At 35.9% G+C, this 17,127-nt stretch overlaps 3 protein-coding genes across 6 annotated transcripts; all 3 read right to left on the minus strand.

Moving 5' to 3' along the window:
- Positions 1 to 2,136: 2,136 nt before the first annotated feature.
- Positions 2,137 to 4,162, minus strand: LOC132617244 (uncharacterized). Its single transcript, XM_060332215.1, has 3 exons — positions 4,012 to 4,162; positions 3,751 to 3,829; positions 2,137 to 2,572 (listed from the first exon to the last, which is right to left on the minus strand). Exons 1-3 carry the CDS (start codon positions 4,021 to 4,023, stop codon positions 2,358 to 2,360), a joined length of 306 nt encoding a protein of 101 aa, XP_060188198.1. The 5' UTR covers positions 4,024 to 4,162; the 3' UTR covers positions 2,137 to 2,357.
- A 2,582-nt stretch (positions 4,163 to 6,744) lies between these two features.
- LOC132618527 (uncharacterized) lies at positions 6,745 to 9,132 on the minus strand. Its single transcript, XM_060333562.1, has 3 exons — positions 8,511 to 9,132; positions 8,309 to 8,390; positions 6,745 to 7,076 (listed from the first exon to the last, which is right to left on the minus strand). Exons 1-3 carry the CDS (start codon positions 8,607 to 8,609, stop codon positions 6,928 to 6,930), a joined length of 330 nt encoding a protein of 109 aa, XP_060189545.1. The 5' UTR covers positions 8,610 to 9,132; the 3' UTR covers positions 6,745 to 6,927.
- Positions 9,133 to 9,925: 793 nt separating this feature from the next.
- On the minus strand, positions 9,926 to 16,333 carry LOC132618526 (uncharacterized). 4 transcript variants are annotated; one of them, XM_060333560.1, is made up of 7 exons: positions 16,032 to 16,152; positions 13,380 to 13,444; positions 12,641 to 12,732; positions 12,411 to 12,533; positions 11,510 to 12,292; positions 10,941 to 11,157; positions 9,926 to 10,817 (listed from the first exon to the last, which is right to left on the minus strand). In XM_060333560.1, exons 4-7 carry the CDS (start codon positions 12,522 to 12,524, stop codon positions 10,276 to 10,278), a joined length of 1,656 nt encoding a protein of 551 aa, XP_060189543.1. In that variant the 5' UTR covers positions 12,525 to 12,533; positions 12,641 to 12,732; positions 13,380 to 13,444; positions 16,032 to 16,152; the 3' UTR covers positions 9,926 to 10,275. The 4 variants fall into 4 exon arrangements, with proteins under 4 accessions (XP_060189543.1, XP_060189544.1, XP_060189542.1 ...); XM_060333561.1 differs by lacking the exon at positions 13,380 to 13,444 and adding an exon at positions 12,979 to 13,077 and having other exon boundaries at positions 16,032 to 16,150; XM_060333559.1 differs by lacking the exon at positions 16,032 to 16,152 and adding an exon at positions 14,219 to 14,238.
- Between the last annotated feature and the right edge of the window lie 794 nt (positions 16,334 to 17,127).

A 17,127-nucleotide genomic window follows, 5' to 3' on the forward strand; every position in this document is an offset into this window, starting at 1 on the left:
CCCGGAGATTCTAGTTGATATGTTTCTGAATGTTGTTCGGAAAATAATTGATATGACTAAAGTCGTGGATATATATTTTGATACGTACATATAGTTCTAAAGGCTCTATTTGATTTGATCCATAATGATACTTGAAAGTTACCTAATATGATTGTTACTTGAATTTCCAAATATGGCTTATGAAACGTTTTAGAAGGTTCGGTACTTCAAAAGCTCGTAACTTTCTTATACTAATTCCGATTGACCCGAAACTTGTTTCTGAGCCTTCAGGAGTCGGTAAGTATACGTATTCATCGAGTCTTGATTTACGTGCATACGATTTCTCACTACTCTGCTCGTGCATACTACTATGACATCATTCGCCGGGTCCCGGGCCGGTTTTGCTATCGTGCGCACTATGATATATTCGGCAGTATGATGTGTTACGGTTCCCGAGTCCCTCGCCATAGGGCCGGGTACCGCTTATATACGGAGTTATGATGTGTTATGACGTTGTGATATGTTATGATGATACGATATGTTCGGGATTGTACGGAGATTTGAAACCTTCTGGAGTATGATGTGTTGTGGCGCCAGCGTCGGAGTGGCGACCACGTTCCTGAGCCCTATGCATGATTCTTATTTGCCTTACTTATGTTTTCAGCGCAGGTTTTGATATACTAATTCTGTATCCATTTTTCGTACTTCTCACTTCATTTATGATTTGGATTACTGTATTTCATGCTTTACATACTCAGTACATATTTCGTACTGACCCCCTTTCTTGGGGGGCTGCATTTCATGCCCGCAGGTGCAGATGTTCGTTCTGGTGACCCGCCAGTGTAGGATACTTATTCTGCTATTTGGAGTACTCCTTTGATCCGGAGCCCATATTTTTTTGGTACATATCTTTTGTTGTATATGTTTCTGTATATACGACTATTTGGGGTACGGCGGGGCCCTGTCCCGTCATATGTTTCTGTTGTGGTTTGTAGAGGCCTGTAGACATATATGTGGGTCATGGGTCGTGTTTGTTCGGTGATGTCTGTGACTTGTGCCTTAAGCGGTCCCATTTGCTATTATGGCTGAAACGGCCCATATGTATGTATATGTATGTATATTCGGGTGATGTGTGTTCCGCCAGTCTGCCGGCTTCTGTATGATATTTCTGTTATAGGTGGCCGCTTAAGATGACATCTGTTCTCAGTATCTGTGCAAAATAACGTATGTTAAATATGAATAAGTCTTTGATACGTCGATTTGGTAAGTGAATGAGTATGGGTGTCCAGTTAGGGCACTAGTCACGGCCCACGGGGTTGGGTCGTGACAGATTCCTTTGCTCTTATCATCGGTTTCTTCCTTTTCATAACCTGCCATTGTTTCAGCTTTTTTGTGTTCTTTCTAACATGACTCTGATACCATGTTAAAATCAAGGCCTGGACGAGAATTTGTGAGAGACAAGAATAATGGGAGAATTATTTCTGCTTTATTCATCATAATGACCTCTTTATATACAAGTAAGGTCCTCCTTACCTAAGTCTAATAAGGTAAGTATATTCTAATAGGATTACAAATCCTATATTTACCTTAGTTACAATTGTAATATAAATAGACTAAACTATTACAATTAGACTAGAATAGGGTCTTCGTATATTCGGTCTCAATACTATTCTTTAGGTTTAGTTGTCTTAATAAAAGTACATACAAGAACCAGGTTCAATGGCTGAAGTAGGCAAATTTTAGGAGGTGGCGATAATTTAGTACGACCCAATTCAACACCCCCCCCCCCCCCCCTCAGTCCGCTCCTTAAGTCGTGTAAGTGCGCTAAACCAACACCTTTTATTCTCTCAAAGTTGGTCTCCTCAATTTTATTTCTGGACAATTATATCTCTGTAAATTCTAAACTTTCAGTCATGAGTTCACATATTTGGGTGTGCTATGAAACCTTGAGGAGCTCGGTCTCAAACGATTTGTACCCTAGTCGAGACGTAATCGCTTTTAAGGTAGTGACTCGCCACGACACAATATTTTATTAGACAAGTTGCTTTTGTTCTCCTTTTGTTCATTGTCATATTGTCTTATTTTTTTTCAATACGAAATACTCAATTAATTCCAATTAGTGGACTGGTTTTGACTCTGGGAGATGAAGGATGCATGAACTTTCTGCTCCTTGTAATTGGACTAAATTAAAGTTCTTTTAAAGACAACTAAATTATTTACATCAGCATACATTAATTTGGTATTGTATACAAAGAGGGCCTTAGTTCTTCCACACAAGCATAAACCAACAAACTCATTTTACTAAAACATGTAACTAAACTTATGAATACTTCAATATAAGAACATCCCCTGTACAAGCTGCAGATTTCACCTGCCCATCAGGCTTGTTTCATAATGGACTGATCAGGGCCACCTGGGGCTGCATGATGCATCTCCTCTGCCTGTCCATCACCATTGCCTTGTAATTGAATGTCCAAAATCTCAACTCTCCGGTTCATTTTTTTCCTGATTCTTATGGCTGTATCTGCTGGATCAAACCGCCCAAATACGCTTACTCTGTTCTGTTGCTTCTCTATTAGGTGCATCTCTATTTCTACATCAAAATACATCGAATTGTAGACAAAACGTTAATTTGATGGCGAAATCAGAATTTTTATTAAGGGGATTCAAAAGAAAAGTAGTTTCAAGTACCTTGGGTCTATCATGCAAGGCAGCGGGGAGATTGACGATGATGTCACACATCGTATTGGGGTAGGGTGGATGAAATGGAGGCTAGCTTCAGGAGTGCTATGTGACAAGAAGGTGCCACCACAACTGAAGGGCAAGTTCTACAGAGTGGTGGTTAGACCGGCTATGTTGTATGGGGCGGAGTGTTGGCCAGTTAAGATCTCTCACGTTCAAAAGATGAAAGTTGCCGAGATGAGAATGTTGAGATGGATGTGTGGGCACACTAGGAGCGACAGGATTAGAAATGAGGCTATTCGGGATAAGGTGGGAGTGGCCTCGGTGGAAGACAAGATGCAGGAAATGCGACTGAGATGGTTTGGGCATGTGAAGAGGAGAGACATAGATGCCCCAGTGCGGAGGTGTGAGAGGTTAGCCATGGATGGTTTCAGAAGAGGTAGGGGTAGGCCAAAGAAATATTGGGGAGAGGTGATTAGACAGGACATGACGCAGTTACAGCTTACCGAGGACATGACCTTAGATAGGAAGGTGTGGAGGACCCACATTAGGGTAGAAGGCTAGTATATAAGTCTCGTTATCTTTCCTTATTAGTAGGCGCATTAGTGCATTATAATTTCTTGTGCTTTGATTTATGTTATTATTTGCTACTTTCTGTACTTTGATTACTCTATTTTATCTGTGCCGCTTTCGTGATTTGCATTTCCATATCGCTTTGAATTCCTTGATTATCCTGTTTTACTGTGTCGCTTGCATTATTTCATTGCAATATCGTTTTAAATCTTTTAACCTTATCTGACCCCCTTTTTATGCTTCTATTGAGCCGAGGGTCTCTCGGAAACAGCCATCCTACCTTGGTAGGAGTAAGGTCTGCGTACATTATACCCTCCCCAGACCCCAAGATGTGGGATTTCACTGGGCTGTTGTTGTTGTTGTTGTTGTTGTTGTTGTAACTATACGACGAAGTATTCAACATCTACTATACTCCATATACATAAAATAATTTTGACCTAATATATATAGTATGATTTTTTTGCGAAGGGGTTCAGATTATCTTAAGGAAAAGCGAATTTGTAAATTATGCATTACCTTTCATTCGGAGAATGATTCTTCTCATTTTTCTGCAACAAGAAGGGCAATCCACATTAACCCGCATCACCATGCATACCTGCTTGTATTTACAAAGATTAATCTATATATTAGAACTTTCCACTTGTGGGATCACACTGGGGTATGTTAATGTAATCAACATATTAGATTTATGTTTCAAAACAGAAGTTGGCTATCATATTCGATTAGTAATTGATAAGAGAAAAAATGGCTCCAGTATTACCAGGTTCGAGTAGTTACCTGTCCTGACATGAAACAAGGTAGTATTTGGCAAAATGTTGGGACAAAATTAACTTTTTGTGATGAAAAGTGAATAGAAAAAGTGGATGATGAAACTTTTTGCAACAATAAAGGGGGCAAGCAAAGGCTCTGTGTACACTACCGAAGAGGAAAGACCTCCTTGTCAAAGAGGAATCAATTAATTTGTTGGTAAGTTAAGAAGCCTTTGGAATGAGGGTTACGTCATACCTTAGCTTGTCTCTCTCAAAAACTAATATGTCTTGATTTGGTTATTCTAGCACTATACAACCAATGAGGCTTTTCTTCTTTTTTTAGCGGTAGGTGTTACCTAATATGCTTCATAATAATGCCATTCTTTTCTTGTTCTAAGTGATCAGCTTGTTGAATTCTTCTTAAACTCAAACCACACCATTAAGAAAATCAGGAGCAAAAAATAAGCTGACTTAAATTAGCCATTGAGTTAACTCCTTATACGGTCATCTAAAATATAGATGACTTACTAAAGTCACTTTCGTTTGTTTAATGGCTATAGAAATGAATTATTGAAGCCACTTTCGTTTTGTTTATTCCCATAAAATCGCGCATATTCTACCCATTATCCTACAAAATAAATTTATTACAAACTGACATAAATGGTCCAAGTTTGAGATTAGGTCTAAAGTTGTCATATAAATATACCTGTGTAAATTAAATCCTTTAAGCATTTTTAGTCTCCTGTTAACACCGATAATTAAAATTAACCGACAATCACCTGAGAAAAATATTGTACAGGTCCGATTATGCTTTTGATAGATGCATCATTTTAAATTCATGTTTTATTCATTTCATTTTATATAACGATATTTGAATAGCCGTAAAATTCTAGAAAACATAAAATCAATCTTTTTAAAATTTGAATTCATAAAAATATTGATGTGTATATTTTTCAAATTATGTCAAACATTGAAACGCACCAAAATGAGAAAAGCTTAAAAAATGAGAACACAAGAGAGTACTAGATTATCCTTCCTTATCAATTTGTATGATTTTTTCTCTATTAACCCAGATCCACTATCTTCCCAAAAGTACACTTTTTACATGTATATTTTACCATTTCAAAAAATTTAAAGAAATTTTGAACTGAAAATTACCTTATTTTCCATTAAAAGAAAAAATATTTAAATAAAGTTTTTTCTAACATTTGGCAGGTCTCTTTCCCACAAACCCCTATAGCCAATACTCAATACTGTTAATTTTAATTATTGGTGTTAACAGGAGATCAAAATGCTTAGTTTTGATAAATTTAAAGGATTTAATATATACAAAGATATACTAATAGGACAACTTTCAACCGCATCTCAAACTTAAGGGACCATTTATGTCATTTTCTGGTGCTTTCTATGTAAGAGCTATTTGTGGATAATAGGTAAGATAGAAGTGACTCTATTAGAATAAAATAAATAAAAGTGACTTTACGAGTCATTTCTAGAACTTAAGTGACCATTCAAGGAATAACACCCGGCATTCAATAGCTAAATGTAACTTTGATCATAGCATAAGGAAAATACCAACTCTAAAAATTATATATATGTTTGCTGACACATCATAAACGTATTTCTAAACTTAATGCTCAAAAATAATAAGGAATTAGCAGGGCCGGCTTCAACATGAAGGCACTAAAGCCAATGCTTTAGGCCCCAAATTTGGGGGGACGCACTTATAGCAATCATATTTTTATAGTGCTTTGATTATTATTTTTAAATATTGAGTAGTTCTAAATTTTAGCAGAAAGGTAAAAATATGTCATACAAAAGAAAAGACAGCACCGTTTGACTATAATTTGGAAATGAATGTCTCTCACAATTCACTTACATGTGAATGGAAAGTTAATTTAACAATTGAAACAATCACTCCACATTTTACTCTTTTTTTCCATAAGAAACCGTGCACAATTTTTTATACCCTTTCTCTTAATTTGTTCAGGGCTCACAAACTTCTCAGCCTTCTCTCTCGATAGACATTTTTATGTCGTACTTGTGTTGTATTTTAGCTTCTTACTTTCTCCATAATTTCAGTTGCTCAAAATCAAAGCTCTCTGTAACTTTTTTTATTCTCTAGAAAAAGAGAGTTAAAGAGTGATGTAGAGAGTTGATAACAAATATATATTGTTCATTATTTGTTGTCCTTTCTCACGTTTCAAAGAAGCAACAACTCATATTGAAATCTAGTCTCAAATTTCTTGAATTCAAGTTTCATCATTCTAGCTTCCTAATTTTTACTTTTATCATGTATTTGTTACTTTTGCTGTATAGGCATTTTTAAAATTATTTTTAAAATTTCTTGAATTAGGTTACATCATTCCAACTATCAATTGAAAAAAGAATTATTAGGAGAATTCGATTAATAAAACAATTAGTCATAACTTTACCTATCAAAAGCTAGAAAAATAGACTTCAAATAAAAAATATATATATAATCTTTTGAAACTTGTTGTCACTTATAAAACTTGTTTTCCATACTTTCATCATGTAAGATCATTTTCCTAAGCATAAAAGGAGCGTCTAGAGTATCTTAAGAAAAGACCAAAAAAAAAAGTGTTTAAAGACAATCAATGGCACTGGAATTATTTGCATACTCTTCTTCTTCTTCTTTTTCGCTAATCTGCACACTCTAACCTTCAGTTTTTGTGAGAAGATTATCAGCTTAACGCCTAATTAAATCAGCTCATAACTTTACTTAGATGTAATCGAAAAATACAGATTTAAATCATTCACTAATTTGTAAGGAGCCATTAAATATAGACATAGAAAACTATTATAAGAAAAAAATCAGCATATTGCTAACATTAATTACACGCGTAATATGCAACCTGACTAAGGGGAAAGTAAGCAGAAATTATTAGTAAAGCTGGAGGTATACACTTGTGTTAGTAATTAATCAGGTGCAAGAAGAGAGGAAGCAACGCATGAGGAAAGCAAATCTGTTGAAGGGGTTCCTGCAGACTGAAGCTGCTTCTTCTTTTGAATATTCACAAGTTAGAGTCACCTTCTTCTCCACCACACTTATCAATATTGATTTCGTTTCTCCTGTGTAATCATCCGTCTCATAGTCAAATATAAAAAAAACTCAAAATAATGCTTAAATATACATACCATCACCTAGTGGCCAAATCAGAATTTTCATCAAAGAAATTCAAAAATATGAAAAAGTATATATATGAAGAAATCAAGGGAATTTAACAATACATAAAAATATAATTTTAAACTTATATATACAATGTAAGTTTTCAAAGAGGTTAACCCCGTCAACCCTACCTAGCTCCACCCCCGCCATCAACCCTAGCCTGTGACCGAATTAATACCCTGTTGTGCAAGTTTTTAAATCTTAGGAGCAAGTAAAAAGGATCATTAGTCAAGCTAATTAAGTTGATCAGGTAAGGCTTGAATTACCCGTTTAAGAGCCATTAGGAAATTTTGTTTTTTATATGGCTTCAAATAGAACTTAAATTAATTGTGCTTTAAACCAGAAATCTCTCAAAAATTATCAGATAGGGGAATAAATTTTCCAGACCAATGGGACCAAGGAAAAGCAAAAGAAATTTCTTAACAATAGGACATATCATACCCTACACTTAGTGCCAAAGAGTGATTAATTCCCTGAAAGTTAAGGGCATATACTCTGAAAGCAATGGAATCCGATGCAAATCCAGTGGTCCAAATAAAACAAAACAAGATCCAGTGGTCCAACAAAGCTATTTGTATAAATAATGACTTCTCATATTTTATAATATCTACAGTTGGAAATGGTCCACTTAGAATGATCATGACTAACGCATATATATTCCAGCCGACTTTGTTGAAATTCTCATGTGGACCCCACAAAGCTAAAAAATTTGGGTCCTTGCAACGGTACTCAATGTAGCTAAGGAAACTAGACCTCTTCCTGAATGTTGAAACAGTAAAAGAGAAGACCGACGAGACAATGAAACACACACCCGTGGCCGTCGATCAGAAAAGAATAGCCCGGTGCACAAAGCATTCCACGTCAGCGGAGTTCGGGGAAGGACTTCACTCATAGAGTGATGTAGACAATCTACCCTAATGTAAAACATTGGTGGTTGGTTGTTTCTACGATTTGAACCCCTGATCTATAGGTCACACGAAGACAACTTTACCGTTGCTCCAAAGCTCCTCTAACCGTCAATCAGAAATGTCATGAAATGGCTCTCGAGGGCAAGAAATATGTACAAGCGAAGCTTATTTCAATGGAAAAAGATGATGACATCTATTTATATAAGACAGGAGGAAGAACTACTTACCATTCATCTTTAATATCACTTCAGCCACCCTCTGCTGGCACTTGGTGCACCGGTAGTCCGCCAAGAACACGACTTCCTGCACCTGTAGCATGCCCCCCCAAAATAAGGAACAATTAACTCCCATAATTGCAATAACATTGACACAAAATGTTATTGTTGGACATACAAGTATGGGTGAAAGGAGAATATAGAAACTACTTACTAGTGGTATGGACAAGGATTCAATAGAAGCTAGTGTAACTCTAGGAATTGGCATCCTCATCGACTCATCTGCTCGCAGCCTATTCTTCTTCCAGTGCATGTTTTCTCGCAATCGCTTTGAAACTAATCTTTCTACAACATACTACTCCAAACATATGCTTGCAGAAGATGGATTTTGTGTGAAAAGAGTTTATAATAAGGATTGAAGAACAGCTAGCTCTCACCACAATGATAGGCAAGTCCCATCTTCCCCAGATGGATGTTTTTGTGTATTCGAGAAAAGGGACCGTTATAAGGCGGAATAGGTCTTTGAGTTGACAAAATAATATGATTTCGTTCTTACAAGTACACCACTACGGTTTCAACTTTCTTGTCACTGAATTATATCATTGTACTACTAAAGGTTGCTAAAGACTAGCTCTCCCACACCCACACCCCTGTTGATTATTTAGTTAGTTCACATTATCCATTCAGGTCAATTCGTGTTTAGGTAAGATAATTAGACCCCACCAGCTGGCTTAATTCCTAGCTCAAATTTGGCAACTTTCCTGATCGTGACTGATCATAGAATCAATAACATTATTACCCTCTAACTAGGCACTAAGCTTTCAACAAAGATTAATTATAGTCTAGCGGTGTCCTTCATCAAAAAAAAAAAAAAAAAATTATAGTCTAGCGGTGTCACCCACTAACTCTGGTACTTAATGATGACGTGTCTCAAGTCTTGCCTGTCGAGCTATATTGAAGTACAAATTGTGCTCTCTAACATGAGATTGGTCACGAGAGTAGGCACTTATCTTTATGAAATCGATCAGAGGCATGCATGTCAAGGTATAATTAGACACTAAAAATAAAAGTGTAATCTATCTAACTATTTAAACTTTTAAATGAATTGGTCACACACTTCAACACCAACTAATTTGGGAACTGATCGAGTGTGTTTCCTTGTTGGATGAGAATGGCAATACATGCCCAAACACAATCTTTGTATAAGACAGCTCCTACAGACTCAATTTGGTAACAGATTTTGTCTTAATTTGGTAACAGATTTTGTTTTGGTTACAAGTGCTTATTTGCTCGCTTGCAGCGCTTTAGACTTGAGTTCCCCATGTAGTATTGCAGATATATAAGAAAACTAACTCAAGAAACACATTCACAATATCCCAAACATGAAAGAAACAGTTCGAATGAGCAAGTCTACAACCGCCACATCTGAAAGCCTTTAACCCTCAACACATTTTCACCATCGTCTAGAACATAGATCAGAACAAACGAAACGGTCCTCTATGGTTTGGTAAGAGTATATTGCCCATACATCTGACCTAAATTATAAGTCGCCATTGTTCAAGAACAGATTCAGATTGAATTGCGCAGCCCGGGAATATCACGTCAGTAAGTCAAACAGAGAACAAAAGAGAGAGGGGCCAACCAGCAAATAAGTAGAAAAAAAAAAATCATAACGTTTATTGCAGAAGAGATGATTAGAGAGGACAAGTATCTGAAACTACATCGGAGAATTATATACCAGCTTACCAGATGTTCAGCTAGCAGGCTGTATATCTAAATGGTTACACTGCGCATTAAAACTCCTCGGCTGTGCATAAACCATCAAGCTCTTCTTACAAATTATACAGGAATAACTTTAGAACTTATAAACCCTAAACCTTTCGAAAACGTCACTAAAGCATTTACACGTTAAACCAACTAGGCTACAATTAAGAGGGCAACCCTGCAGCAATCCTAAACTACAAGATAGACAAAATATATCACCTAGACATAACCAAGCTGGTTAATGGGGAAACTACCGAAGTGAACACAGAGTCACTAATGTATTTGCAATTGTCAGTATCAACTTTTGTGGAAGGGAAAAAGAACTTCCTGCCACTCCCCCTTACTAAATCTTTACTATTTTGACTTTTATTGACACTAAAATGAACCTTATGGACAGGGCTTCTGCAGTGTCTTCTTTTGCCTGATGACTTCCACCGCAACTGAGCTAGTAAATTATCCTTTGAAAGATCTCTGACCACTGTTGGCTCTTCTATCTTGTTCTCTTGGAAATCCAGCCCAGTAATACTAGTGTTGTCCAAATTATTTTTATAAGGAACAGACGAGAGTTCTTGCCCATCAGAAATGGCAGTTTGCTCCTGTTTACTATGACAGGAGTCATCTATCACCTGATTAACCTTAACAGCTGCCAATGCTGACACAAGCTCAGGACTTTCCTTCAAATTCCTCCACCCATCTTCCAACCATTCCTGTGAATGACGCAAATCACCTCGACCAAAGATCATCTCTTGTTTTTCTCCTGTAACAGAAAAACCAATGTCATAAATCGACTTGTGCAGGAAAAACAACGGAACAATTTCAGCAAAAGGAATCTTTGAACCGAGACAATCGAACACAAAATTCCAAGGAGATAAAATATTACCTAAGAGATAGACATGTAGTTTATCTTCAGATTCCTTTTCCACTACAATGCCTTCCCACCATCCATTGTGCCACCATGCGTCCACAATACATCCAATATTAACTGCCCATGAAACTTTGCCTGTGTAGGACATTGGCGAAGGACGAAGAATGCTTCTCCCAGAAATCCTTGCACCAAATGCATCAACTGCAGCTAATTTAGAGGTCAAAACCCACTCCTACAAGGAAAACGTAATAACATTTAATTTTTGGTGAACAATGAAACGTAATTTGCAAATAGTTTCTTGGACTTGAAAAAAGCAGGGATTATTAAATGGGTGACCAGGAAATGGAAAGAAAATCCAGAAAAACAACTCAAATATTTTTAGTTTCTAAAAGGTAGCGACCCTGGCGCTCAATCCTTCTTTACATATTTGATCTTTTTAAGTAGTGTTGCCCAAGGATTTCTGCTGTTTTCTTTTCTTTTTTAAAAAAGGTAACAAGTCAAATTTTCTGCTTATCTTCTGGTTCGTCAATTAAGAGAAATCCCCCACCTTCCAACTTTAAAATAAAAGGTAAATCACCACTCACCTCAAGATTTTTAGCTTCATCATCTGCATCCTTGATATCCTGATACTGAACTTTCACCTTGTTCTTGTGCTTCTTGATGATCGTTGCTCGTAACCAACAACCCCTGATACCACTATCTTGAGACAGGATTTCAACCTGAGCCCCAATTGGAAAATACCGAGAATGCTCAAGCACATCTTTCGCAGGTAAAGACACATTAGACCAACCTTCTTTTAGACTGTTGTTGATATCTTTTAGGCCACATTCAACAGTTTCTTTCCTCTGAGTAGACAGCTTATACGTATCACCTGCTTTAGTTAAACGAAGCCTCTTCTTCGGCCTACTTCCGACTGTATCAATATCTCCTCCCCCCTTCAAACCATCACAAGCGGGCTGAATTCTTGCAGGAGACTGAAAGGACAGGTACTTTATTATGTCTTGATCCCAGTAACCCTTACTTCGGGTGATGTCGAAGGGCTGGAGGTCATCATTATCAAACTGCCATCGGCATACAAACGGCTTCACTTGAGTGTGCCTAACCTCACTCAAAAATTTCTCATAATGCTGGGGACTGAGAACAGAAGCCAGTCCATCTATGCATTCAATACTGAGAGTTTGAAGACAAAGAGAAAAGAAAATCTCTCTGTCATTATAATTATGAGGCAAAACAATACCAACTTCATCAATTTTGTGAAACCATCGTACCACAACCATCCTGTTGCCTCTGGAGTCTTCGTATATATCATCCAAATGAGCAACCAGCTTCTTATCTTCTTCAGCTAACACATAGACAAACTCATGAACCTGCAAAGTTTGACAACAAGGCATGGATGAGCCTATTAGATTCCTGTCACGAAGAAGCTCCAAACTGTAAAATGCTATTCAATTTTAAAGATTAGGAGGAAGAGCTGAGCATACTTACAGAAACAATAACACCATTTCTGTTAAAGGATTGGTAATGTTTACGCTTTTTCCTACAGGTCCAGGGAGAACCAAGCCACATAAATTCAGTAGCATCCTTTCCTTGAAAAGACATCTGAACATTCTACAAGAGGATACAAAAAAGCAAAAAAAAAAATTATAACAGCGGTGAACTATACTAACAAACATTGTGAAACACTAAGCAAATAGCAACAATAGCAAAATACCAACCTTCAATACACCCGAATTAACATCACTAGTGTTTTTACTGTCAGAACATCCACCATTAGGACTGTCTGCCTTATGAGTATCAGAATCTGAAACTGGAAACGTGGAAAAGGATCAGACATCACAAAAACAGGAATCCAACTCGCTGAATATGAGAAGTCATATACACAAATTAACAATAAACAACAAGAATGTAGGCACACAAGAGCAAGACAAGCAACAAGCCGCTTTTATCCCATCATAGTATCTCGGACATTGTAGGGATTCTACAAACCAGACCACAAGAACATTCAAAGGTAAGCAGCAGTATTAACCATCAAACACTGTAGATGTTAACCTACATCAGAAGAAAAGATGAGGTCCTCAAAGCAGCTATTAGAGATGGACTTATGATTCCTTCAGTGCAGGTCATCTTTAGATCCCGAAATGTCCCTCTGAAACTGAATAGAGAGAACTTGGATTTGAAAGAATGGGAAAAGGACATAAGAAAGCAGACAAAAATTTAACAATATAATGTGTAAATGAAACAGATTTGCAATAGGTATCTCATATCTGTCCAATCAGTCTACACGTGAAACTATACGAAAATGACAGATGCTAAAACTTTATCCAACATAGAAGTGAACAGATTTGGAATGAGAATCCTCATATTGGAGAAAATTGAAATGCCACAAATATTCAAAATAAGGATGACCCCAGATTATGTAACACATTCATTAGAAAAGAGAAGTCAATCTCAAACCATTGGCAGAAAACTTTTCATTCTCTATAGCCCACAAAATTTGATTGTAAAATAGTATGTTGCATCTGCATTGTCCAAGAAAATACAGACACAACATTAGCACAAAGAATAGGGGAGGCTCTCATCTAACATGTTTTCTTTCTATAGTTTGCAATCCTACTGCTAACAAACATAACAAGGTTGGAAGTTTACTGCAGACCTGAAAGTATATCCAATCAAAACTCTCTATAACACCATCATTGGGTCCGAAATTTTTTAGCTGCTATAGCGAATGGCTGTTATATACCTATAACAACTGTGACATTTAAATAATATTTCGCTGCTACAAGCAAAAAAAGACGCATAAAATCTACTTTTTCATCTATAATTATCAAATCCTAAGCATTTCTTAACGATGGAAATACATATTCATATAATATTCTTTGACATAAATAGTGTATCAAAATATTTGGTCAAAATCCCTACAACCAATATAGAGATTCTAATTCTATAAAGATGATTAAACACTACAACAACAACAACAACAACATACCCAGTGAAATCCCACAATGTGAGGTCTGGGGAGGGTAAAGTGTACGCAGACCATACCCCTATCTCGGAAGACAGGGAGGCTGTTTCCAAAAGACCCTCTGCTAAAGATGATTAAACACTATATTATTAAAATAAAAAAAATAAAAAAAAAAAGATAGTTGTTATAGAGGGATGATTTTACAAAGAGATAGTAAAAGGTGTTATAGAGAGCAAAAATATAACATAAAGAATCAGTTCCGAGAAAAACTTGGTTGTTATGGAGACATGTTGTTATATGAGGATGTCGTTATAGAGAGGTATGACTGTACCTCATTTTTTGCTCTTTCCTCTAGATATCTCATTCTTGTTTCTGTACATCTGGATTTCAATAGGGAAAATTGAAAGAGAATTTTTGGTCTTATCTATAAAATCTAGCTCCGCTAAAACCTTAATAGTAATTCAAGCTTGTCTAAGATTATTCCAAAACAAATTGTAACACCAACATCAAACAAGGATAAATCTGCAAAATAACTAAGAGTAAGTTTGATGGGATAAACTTATGGCTTATAAGCAGATTTTCGTTATTTTGGCTTGAAAACAAGTGCTTCTACAAAAGTGCTTAAAAGCTATTTTGGCTTAAAACCACCTAAAATAAGCCAAAATAAACAGGCTCTAAAGAGAGCGCATCTGAGAAGAATTATAGAAAGCTACCACCATTAATTTTCCATCATCCATTGTGAACTTATAACTGTACCATAAAATACATTAAACGGGAGAACATAATATTTGTTTTAGAAAAAAATAGAATCATATTTAATATTCAGCCAAAGAATTTAATATTTAACAAACCCAGAATAAAACAAAACAAAACGGAGAAAAAAAGAGAAAAAATTCGCAATAATCCCGAAAGCCTTTTCCACTAATCCCAAAAGCCTTTTCCTTCTCTACGATGCTATTCAGTAATTTTAATATTGCCAAAAAAACATAACAGTAATTGTAAATTTGTAATTAATACTCACTTCATCCAAATTTATGTGGCACCTTTCGGATTTTGAGATTCAAATAAGTTTTTCCTCGACCACAGATTTTTCATGTCTTTTAAATATTTTGAATTATCAATCATTGTGACTTGTAGTACTTATTGTCGTTTTCAAAAATGTAAATTTTATCACAAAAACTTATAGATTCTTTGTCCAAACACTCTGTCAAAATGAACAGATTTGGCTCTCGAAATTTCAACTGTGCCACATAAATTGGGACATGGGAAGTAATATTACAGGGAAACTTTAATTGCTGAATCTGGAACTCCGTAATTCAAGAAATTAGCCTCCAACAGTTTTAAAACATTAAATAAGAAGGAAAAAACACCAACAAATGGCAGAAACACAGAGCTATATCCCAGAGAACAAAACCAGATGAATAAATTTACAAAATTTAGCCTCCAACAGTTTTCGAGAAAATTGAAAAGCGAGAAGGTACGGACAGATGAAAAAAAAACATTCCCAGACCTTCACAAACAAGAAGAAAAAACCCACCAATAATTCCAACTTTTCTTTCTCGACGATGCTATTCCATTAATTTTAACATTCCCAAAAAACAAAACAGGAATTGTAATTAATAATATTAAGGGGAAACTTTAATTTGCTGAATCTGAATTAACTTTGAACCCAAAAACTCCACAAAAGTTCCCAACTTATAAAACACCAAATACGAAGAAAAAAACACCAAAAAATGGTAGAAACACAGATCTATATCCCAGAAAACGAATACAGATGAGTAAATTTACAAAATTTAGCCTCCCACAGTTTCAACAAAATTGAAAAGGGAGAAGGCAACAGAACGATGAAAAAAAGAACAAAAAACGAGAATTGAAAAAAAGAGGTAATTAATTCAAAAGCCTTTTCCTTCGCTATTCCAGTAATTTTAATATTTCCAAAAAGAAGGAATAAACTTTAATTGCTAAATCTGGAACTGATTCAAATTCCCAATTAACCCCTTCAAGAAATTTGCTTTGAGCCCTAAAACTCCACAAACCTTCAGAATTTTTTTGAAAACACGTATAAATGGAAGAAACACAGATCTATATCCCAAAGAACAAAACAAAATGGAGAATTGAAAATAAAATAAGAAAAAGAGGGGTACCTCGGACAATGGAATTAAGCCAATGAATAACGTCTGTTCTAGACCTGAGTTTCGGAAGAGATGAAGAATTTGATAGAAAGAACAAAGACAAGTCCTTAATTGCATAGTGATAAGACTTGTCTTTTCCCACCACAGCCACATCTGACCGTCCATCTCTCCTTTTCAGATAATAATGAACTTCTCTTCTTCCTTTATCCCACACCTCTGACCATGAAACATAATATGCTTCCATATTGTATATACTATTCGTTTGAGGAGAGCAATGTTGAGAATTTTTCAAGTTGTATGTTTTGGGAAAAGAAGAATTTATACTAAGGGATGCCCCTAGGGTTTCGCGATTAGAAGTTTGGGGGTTGTGGAATGAACGGTGGCGATTAGATCTATAATGATGATACGGAGGAAACAACTAGGAAGTTCCATAAATACCCTAAATGCCCTTGGAAAGAAGGGGAATTACTAAGTGAACCGGGGCAACATGTCGTGTGTCGTTTTGTAAGAGGAGGAAGAGTCAGAATGGCGCGCGTCTTCCCCGCTTTTGGAATTTTGAGGAGAGGAGACTCGCTCCTTTTCTAAGCCAGCTGGCATTGTCCAACGTTGAAATTTCCCATTTTTCTACTCATACTACAATACTACTATATATAGATTATATATTTTACTATTACTAATTACTATATACTTTCTCTATCTCAATAGCATAATTTCCGTTTTAGTTTATCACAAAAAGAATGTCATTTTTTGATATTTAAAAATAATTTAATTTTGAAAATTTTCTTTTATTCTTAATGATGTAATTTACAGTAATACAAATATTTAAAATTTGTTTTGTTACTATAAATTTCAAGAGTCTTCTTTCTTTCTTATGCTTTGTTTCTAATCCAGTCAAACTAAGACACTAAATTGGAACGAAGGGGTAATATAACTTATTGATAATAACAATATTAATAATAAGGATAATTTTGGAGATCTCTCCTAAGGACTTGTTTGGAAAGCCACCCAGGTAATTGGTATTGGGTGTAATTACACAGTTTGATCTGTTTGTTTGACCAAGTAATTACACAGTTAGGTGGAATTGGGTATCATTAAGAGGGTGTAATTA

The sequence above is a fragment of the Lycium barbarum genome, chromosome 11, assembly GCF_019175385.1.
Source record: "Lycium barbarum isolate Lr01 chromosome 11, ASM1917538v2, whole genome shotgun sequence".
NCBI classification, from domain to species: Eukaryota; Viridiplantae; Streptophyta; class Magnoliopsida; order Solanales; family Solanaceae; genus Lycium; species Lycium barbarum.

Excerpts from the sequence above, each read along its gene's own strand:
- LOC132618527 (XM_060333562.1), bottom strand. The coding sequence starts at position 8,609 with ATGCACTGGAAGAAGAATAGGCTGCGAGCAGATGAGTCGATGAGGATG. Across the intron at positions 8,391-8,510 it reads AATCCTTGTCCATACCACTA|GTGCAGGAAGTCGTGTTCTT; the intron begins GTAAGTAGTTTC and ends GGCATGCTACAG. Across the intron at positions 7,077-8,308 it reads AGTGATATTAAAGATGAATG|GAGAAACGAAATCAATATTG; the intron begins GTAAGTAGTTCT and ends ATGATTACACAG.
- LOC132617244 (XM_060332215.1), bottom strand. Across the intron at positions 2,573-3,750 it reads AATCATTCTCCGAATGAAAG|AAATAGAGATGCACCTAATA; the intron begins GTAATGCATAAT and ends ATTTTGATGTAG.
- LOC132618526 (XM_060333558.1), bottom strand. The coding sequence starts at position 16,263 with ATGGAAGCATATTATGTTTCATGGTCAGAGGTGTGGGATAAAGGAAGA. Across the intron at positions 12,733-16,031 it reads GCTTAATTCCATTGTCCGAG|TTTCAGATTCTGATACTCAT; the intron begins GTACCCCTCTTT and ends CCACGTTTCCAG. Across the intron at positions 12,534-12,640 it reads TTAATTCGGGTGTATTGAAG|AATGTTCAGATGTCTTTTCA; the intron begins GTTGGTATTTTG and ends ATCCTCTTGTAG.